The sequence below is a fragment of the Sinocyclocheilus rhinocerous genome, unplaced genomic scaffold (assembly GCF_001515625.1).
Source record: "Sinocyclocheilus rhinocerous isolate Xijiao unplaced genomic scaffold, SAMN03320098_v1.1 scaffold502, whole genome shotgun sequence".
NCBI lineage: Eukaryota > Metazoa > Chordata > Actinopteri > Cypriniformes > Cyprinidae > Sinocyclocheilus > Sinocyclocheilus rhinocerous.
Window position 1 is genome coordinate 71,311 of NW_015641028.1, and position 8,632 is coordinate 79,942.

General features: G+C 39.2%; 1 protein-coding gene across 1 annotated transcript in view; it reads left to right on the top strand.

Annotated features, from left to right (window-relative positions):
* LOC107754077 (uncharacterized) overlaps positions 1–4,515 on the top strand; it is a 30,221-nt gene extending 25,706 nt beyond the window's left edge. Inside the window, exon 7 of the mRNA XM_016570390.1 lies at positions 3,324–4,515. Within this exon, the coding sequence (XP_016425876.1) occupies positions 3,324–3,996 (673 nt within the window). The 3' untranslated portion in view covers positions 3,997–4,515. The remainder of the gene's footprint in view (positions 1–3,323) is intronic.
* Positions 4,516–8,632: the final 4,117 nt, after the last annotated feature.

Consider the following 8,632-nt stretch of genomic DNA (forward strand, 5'->3'; position numbering starts at 1 on the left):
GTCTTCCATAAAATGTGCTGCACACATCTGAATATTTGGGTTGAAGTGTTCTGGAACAGTGTTGTAAATACAACTTAACCACTGATTTCTAGTCGTGTCCATTTTTTGGAAGGCCAAACAAAGTAGTTTCGCTTTCACAACGAAACAGCGTCACACACCGCGGCCTACAGTGAGCTGAGGCCGGGGGATAAAGTGAGGAATGGCGTGAGGGTTAGAGTGAGCAGAGGCGCGGGCTTGAGAACAGCGCGGCCAGCGATTTCAACGAAGGAGCGTCCGGAAGGACATGTGACTACTCCGGGCTGGACTCCGCTTCGTCCACGGTGAAAGCCGATCCGGCGATCCACAGCGCACTTTGCAACTTTACAGATCTTCTTTATGCACCAAGAGCTTGTAACACTCCAAAGAGAAAGGAAAAATTGAAATCGCATCATATGACCCCTTTAAGGATAAGACCATAACTGTGGAATTATTCTGTATAGAACTGGTCTAGAAACAGATCCAGACTCGAATGTGTTTTTTCTAAGGAACATAGAATATATAGTCAGAGAGTGAAACTGAATTTCATTGACAGGGCCCATGGCAGGAATAATGTCCTTCAGTTAAGTAGGGTGTATGTGTGCAAGTAGCACTTACTCTTGAATTTCCAAGCAATGTTCTCATTACCATGCCAACTTGATCCAGCTTCACAGTGACTTGTAAACTCCACTCTCTGCCAAACTCTCTCTATTTGACCTATTTCCATAATTTACATTCTTAAACAGTGCAGCTTTGAGCTTGGAGAATCATTTAAGAGCTGTGATCAAGCACATACGTACTAGCACGCTTAGAGAAGGGTTTTTTTTTCTTTTTCCCAGCGTGTCAGCAGCAGGGCTCTCAGGGCTTTTTTTTTTTTTTTCTGACACTGCATAGACAGCAACGCAACTGAAATGTTCCCAAGTCCAGAAACGTAGCAAGGATATCTGTAAAATAATCCATGCGACATCAGTAGTTCATTCGCAATTATACAAAGCTACGAGAATACTTTTTGTGCGCAAAAGAAAAAAAAATAACGACTTTATTCAACAATTCGTCTCCTCCGCATCACCCTGGTGCCATTTTAGAGAATATCCGCTGGACGTAAACAATGTATGCTATTCTGTGTCAGCTGTGTCACGCGGATATGTTGTTTTCATTCAAATCAAAGCGCAAACAACTTGGGAACTTGGACTTGGGAACATTTCAGCTGAGTTGCTGTCTATGCAGGGTCAGACAGCTCTCAGATTCCATCAAAAATATATTAATTTGTGTTCCGAAGATGAACGAAGGTCTTACGGGTTTGAAACGACATGAGGGTGAGTAATTAATGACAGAATTTTCATTTTTGTGTGAACTAACCCTTTAAGCTCATGTCTGAAAGCACAACAAATAGGTTACCCCTCTATAGGGGTCCAGCTATTGTTATTATTGTTCAAGATTAATTAAACATTGATAAGCTGCTCTCAACCTTTCTCAGGCCAGTCTTGGATGGCCCAGAGAGACAGACTGGGGCTGAACTGACCTATTTCTAGACTTAACAGCTTTAAAACACCAACACCATCCCCGAACCTCTCTCTTGTTGCCATGGAGACACCTCCAGTCTAATGTAGAAAAAAAAGAAGTGAGGAGAGGGGGGAAAGAGAGAGAGACGGGCACGCAGAGCTCGCTTATCCCCCTCACTATGACAGCAGGACCCCCACAGAATGTTGTCAGTTTTAAGAAAAAAAAACCTCTGCAAAGACACATATTTACCTGTCAGAGATGAAATATGGATTGAAACTGCGTGTGCCATTAGTGCGGTTATATTTAGATATTGTTTTGATTTGCTGCGATCTGCCGGATTAACCCGCAGCTAGAATACACTTTTAATACCCGTGCATTGTGTTATGGGGCTCAATTATTTAAGCCCTGTTATTTAACAGTCTTTGATGTCAGACAATAACTCAGTGGTTAGATGAGTTGGGGTTTTTGGGAAGTGACAAAACAGCATTTTTGTGTGTCTGATGCTTTTATATTCACTTTTTTACCAGAAGCAAGAATGATTTGGTGCTCTTGCAAAGCTGTATTTAAATGTCATCATGTCAAAGTTTAGATAAGAGGGTGATAACTGTGCCAGTTTGAACCTCGACATCGAGAAACCCACAACATTTCCTGTGATTCTACATCTGACAAATCCTAGATAACCCGCTTGGGTCACGCCGCAAGATCTGAATGTTACTCCACGGCAGTCTCCCAGCAAAATACCAAAAGGTTTTTAGGTTTGTCACCACAAGGTGTGCTGGATTCGATAAGCAGTCGCCTCCTGCAGATCAAAACCACAGCTAAATGAAGTAGCGTGGTCTTCATAAACTCATAGGTCTGGGTCAAGAATACACAAGCTTTGATGGGAATGGCTTAAATCTAGGGCTGGGCGATAAAACGATAATGATAATTATTGGTATTGTGGCATAAATGTGGGATATTTATATTCATATATTATAATATTATATATATGTAGACTACTGTTTTTCATACAAATACCTAGAAACCATATAGTTAAATTTTTACCATTGTATTTAGATGCTATGTGTGTGATTTTAACTGTGGTTATCATGATCTAAATGTATGCTACTTTGGAAGACCAATGGTTAAAGGTAAAACTCAAACGGTCAGAATATTTAAATTTCACCATATGAAAATGAGGTTGTTACAATTTTACAGATGTTACTGTTTTAAAAAAAAAGAACACAAATTTACATCTGCCTCATAACTCAAGCTACTGTCAACTTTGTATTTCTAAGAGATAAAAAACGTAACATTATTAATATTGCAGTCTGCACTGCAAACTGTGCTGCAGATACAGTAGGGGTCAGAGTCAGGCAACACAAACCTTTTTCAAGATTTGAAACAATATCACTCATCAGAACATGAAAGCGTGAAGTGTTTGAAATGTTCTGACCATAGTTTAAACCCAGTTAACAGCCTGGTTTCTACAGTTTTCACGTAGTAGCAAAGATCTGCCTTTAAACTTGAAAGTAACAAAGCTGTGATTGGCCATCTCACCCAGCCCTACTTAAATCTATGACAAACGCATCATTTATCTACCACAGGCACACAGCCCAAGCTGCAGATTATATGTAATTACACTGAGATTCAAAATTCCCACCACCTCCAAATAATTTGATCACTGCTGTGATTGTTTTTTTGTTATAAAATAGTTTTCAGAACATTCTCAGTGGCCGAGCGATTTCTTTCGAGTGTAACAGACAGAATCAGCGTAATGGATAATGTGATGTAAATACTAATTCCCTCGGTTTCTTGTCCTCTAGATGCCAGTCTCACTCAGACAGCAATCAACAAAGCCGTTGCAACCTGAATATGCAAATGATGCTCTCCGCCCATTCCAAAGGAAAGATGGGCTACACTGACGTTCCGTGCACTCGTCTTGACCAGGGAACGACCTTTCCTCCCCCTTCTTTCCGAGCCCACTCCGTACCTATTATCCCCTCCGTTCAGGGACCTGATTTTGGGGAGGGGGGCGGGAACAAGCTGCATAATGGGGGTAGGGGATCTTCCAGCTACAACCTAATCAATCCTGAGTCTGAGGCGGAGTCAGTGGCAAATTCCAGCCGCTCACTTGCCAGCTCCTCTGTGGCGGTGCAGGATCCACAGACACTCACCTGCTCCGAGTCTGCACTGATGTCAAGGGGCCAAATCAAACACAAAAGCCTTGTTACCTACACAACAGCCTTGGGATCAGGCACAAGCTCCAGAAGAGCAAAGACTGTCATTTCTATGACCGTACTGGGATCAGGGGCAAAAACCACACAGTACGCCGCCAGCCTGCTGTCTAAGGCTTCCAGAGGACAGGAGGGCCGCTCTGCTTTCGGGGAAGGACAGCAGGATGACGGTTTACAAACCCCGTTTGTGGGGGGTGAAAAAGACAGCTCTTTTTCTGACGGGGTTAGAGGTGTGGCCTGCCTCACATATCCCAAAAGCTGATTGGATAAACGCAAAGATTGCTTTGGAAACTCCACGTCTGTGTGGATGGGGCTGGAATGTCCCCGCTAGTGCAAGACACTTACTTTTGGAACTATTTTACTGCATTGTGAAGTACAACTACTGACAACCCAATTTAAAACTCTGACTTCCTGATGACACAATGTGAATAGATGCGAGAGAACGAAGACTTTGGTGGGATGTTGATCTAAAGAGGTATTGGAGAGGATTTATATGCCAATATTTAACAAAAAGCTTCAATTTAGAAACCAAATAGTGTGTCATCTCAATGTTGTTTCTCTACTGTAAAGAAAAAAATATATAATAGATGTCAAAACTATATGTATGTCATATATTCCATGTATATGACATACCGAGTGACGAAAATAAAGATGCAAAACATGGTAATGCAGAACCTTTTTTTCCAATAACTGCTGTTCTATAATCTCAGCCCAGCTCTGTATTTTTGTCTGTTTTGCTTGAGGTCTTGAGAAGAAAAACGGTTTCTGAATAAAATCTGAATGTCACCCTGTCATTTGATCAGAGAGTATCTGCCCGTAACCGTGCGATCGATGAAGTGCATCTCACACCTTCTGTTTTTAGCAAAAAGCTCACAGAGCGCCGCAGCCAGGTATCTACAACCATCACCTGAAACGATCCAACGAACGTGCTGAATGGAGAGAAACCGGCAGAATCACCGGCTGTCTCCATGGCAACAGAGATCGGCAGAGTCGGATGCGGCAGCCTCTCTATCCAACGAGACCATCAACGGATTTAATCATTTACTTGTTTATCTCCTCTGAAAGTAGCTCTTGCTAATTAAGCCCAGACTCATTATTTTGCATCAGCTATTTTGAAACCGCAAAAGGGGAGGAAAAAAAGTTTCCTTAACTAGCTCGGTTTTTTTTTCAGGTGAGGGTGGAATTAATCAGCAGAAAGATTAAAGCACAGTGTCATTGATGTCTCTCGTCGTGTTTACCTCAAACGAGGGCAACACGAGCGAGTCGCACCCAGAACACTTTATGAATTATCGGGCTAATTTTCTGAGCGTGAGTCTCAGCGTGATGTGACATTATAATCCAAATAAGAAAATTAAAAAAATTAAAAAACGCACCCGCTGGCAGGCTGCGCCAACAGTCTCTTCCGACCGAGCCCCACAGAAGCAACATTTGGCAATTTTTTAAATTAATTTGCAGACAAACATATTTGTTTTGCTCTCATGCACCGTGTCTCTCCGCAGATCTAGTGTGAGCCATTGGCTTTGAAACTCATAATGGGTGATCCTTTCATTTTGTGAGAACATTAAACATGTTCATCCAACAGCTTAATATTCAATCTCAAGTCAATCTTTGATCCGAGGGGAGGCAGCCATGAAAACACTGATGTAATGTACAAAGAGCCAGAGTCCTGTGTGCATGTCTTGGGTTTGTTTTTTGTTTTTTTGGTAGAACGCCGCATCCCTGTGCTATTGCATCTGTTTGAGGAGCAGGCCCATTTCTCCTCTATGCTGATATATTAATAAAGGCAGGATGTTTCTTGAGGCAGGCTGCTAACATTAAAGAGAGTACAACTGCACAGCACAACAGATGCTTGTGGAAAATGAGTGCCGAGCTGAACACAATGCGCGGAGAACGTAGACGCAATGAGGGCAGTGGCAAGAAGTGAAATGTATCTGTCACCTGGAATGAGCTGCAGTGACTTCAAAATGACTCTTTTCGCAGCAATGTACCTTTGGTTTAATTTGTCTAAAGTGTTATAGATGGTTCGCACTGGGCCAGAATACAATTTGTTAGTAAAATGTGTAATTTTGTAATAACTGCGAAGGAAAACTTTTTCACAATTCAACTCACAGCCCAAACCAAAACTGAAGGCGCTTTCTGATGGATGACTAGCTTTTTCATTATTCAATAGATAAAAGATAATGAATAATGAGTGCATTCAACGATACGGTAGATAAACAGATTGCTTATTTTAAATAGCTTTGGTTTGAATGTGAAGGATGTGAAGAACTTCTCATGTTTAATAACAAAACGCATTTTCTATTACAAATGGGATGCTTAAGCAATATCACACTTGCAAATCAGTGCAATCTATGTGAAATGGAAGTCATTTGCACATATCCTGCATAGAAAAAGGTCTGCATTTTTATCATGAAAAATGTGTTACGAAATTGCCTGTTTCATTGGTTTGATTATTGCTGGACATGTTAACCCAGGCATCATTTATATTAAATTCATATGCATTCAGTAGTTCTTTAGCTGGCGTTAGAATCAACGTTCTTCGCCATTGTGGTATCTGTACTTTAAGTACACAAAGAAGTACTTTAAAGAAGTAGAAGTTATTTTTGTACTTGAAGTACGAATACCACAAGGGTAAAGAAGACTGACTGATAGCTAAAGAACTACTGAATGCACCTGAATTTAATATAAATGATGCCTTGATTAACATGATCAGCAATCCAACCAGTAAAATTTATGTAAATTATACTGATACTAGTGACTTTTAGAGAGCAGTCTATATTTTAATTTTTCATTTAGGTTAAGTTGATTTACTAAAATAACTAAAATAGCTAGATAGACATTTAAAAACCTGACTGTTACATTCTGAGCTAGGGCTGCACGATTATGACAAAAATCATAATTGTCGATTATTCCTTTGAAATTGTAATTGCGATTATTAATTTGCGATTAAATGAATGATGTTTACACCTTTGTTTGAAGCAACTGCATGCCATATTTTTATATGAAAATAATCAAGCTGAAAACACTAACTGAAAACCTTTTATTGCTTTTCTATAGTATTAAGCCTCAAATGTCAACTATACATCGGATTGGTTTCTCTTTAAATAAAAAGGTAAAAATATGCATGGTATTATAATGTTATACTAAAACTAAAATTAAAACAATGGAAAAACCCTTAAGATAACATGTAGAAAGAAAAGGGAAAAAAAGCATCTTAAGCATGCAGAATAACATAAGTGGACTTTGAGCGATTAATTGCTGCTTTGAACGATTATGTAATTGTGGCATCCGTAATTGTAATTGCGATTAGAAATTCGATTAATTGTGCAGCCCTAGCTTTAAGATTATTTCCGGTACACATCATTTTAACATGGTGAAATACAATAGGAAGGGTTACCTGCATCATACATACTGTAATTTAACATTTTTTACAATCTTCTTCTGATGTGTGTGTACACCATTCAGATGACTCTTTACAAAAACATCTCTCTTAACGTGTAAAATGTGTTAAATGAGCACAAAAGTACTAAATTGCCCCTTTAGTTTGGCAGTGAAGTGAAACTATACATCGTTAACATTCAGCATTGAGGCTTAATATTACAAAGGACCCTTCATAAAGCAGATGAAAGGCATATATGATCACAATAGACTAACTCTGAATGCTTCCCAAGTGAGACATGCTTTGTGATGTGAAGTTGACAATGAGGTTGATTACATTCAAAAGGAACTTACGATTCTCTGTGATTAACCACATCCTGGATCATTAAAACATTCAATATACTTCACCATAAATCTAGTGCTGCTGTTTACAAAAGTGAACATTTCATATTTGTTGTTCTTGTTTAAGGCAAGTGACACCCATGCAGTGTAGTACCAAATGATATAAGACACTTCTTATGTGTGCCTAACACACAAACCCATTTTGTTCTGCGTCTGAACATAATGTATAAAAGGTCTCCATAAAATTACTTCATATCACGGAGTTGATTAAAAATTGTTCCGGTGAGAATACTAAAAGTATGTGATAGATAAAATATTCAAATATTCAAATGTATTTCATGGTAAATGCAACCCATTAAATTGGATTTTCACAATGAAATTCCCATGAATAGACCGTTTTCAATAAACCAGGATTAGTGACATGTGACATAAAGCTTAGGCTGTCAATATCATAATGAGATACATATGATTTAAAAATGGTTTACTGTAAGCCTTTCCTCTGGCAACACAGAATTAATAAACAACAGGTGCAACTAGTTTGTTAAATCTGTGTTACTCTCCATTCCCAAACTGATTTTTCTACTTTGTGCCACACCTTGCGCCAACTACACCCATACAGTGATGGATGCTTCGCTGACCACCTCCTGCATCGCTTCAGCTGACAAATATGACAATTAATAACACATTAACTCATCTATTAAATAAACATGACTATTACTAAACATATGTAACTAGTTTTGCATATGCACATGTATTTAAATCTGTGCCTGAGGAGTTGAGGTCCACCTGCTGAGTTCCTCCAAAGGCTTCTTTCTCATCCCCCTAAATATCTTGCTCACTGGGGGCTTTAAGGCACTATTTTCCTGTAAAGCTGCTTTTATTGTAAAAAGCAGCATGAAAAATAAATAAAATATAAAAACTTAAGTAGCAACTGCTCTCTTAGTAACCACACACGTTTTTCCATTTCTCATGCACATATTCACATTAATATCAGATAAAAGATAAGCATTATGGGTTTTGGCTTTGTGATGCCTCTCCCCACTGATGTTGGTGTGCTTTTTGAACTCATGTACAGCAAAATTGATAAGAGCAATGAGATTATGCTTATGAGCTTAATTAGAAAGATGGTATCTAATTTCTCATGCAAATACTATGCGAGTGCAGAGAGGCTAAATAAC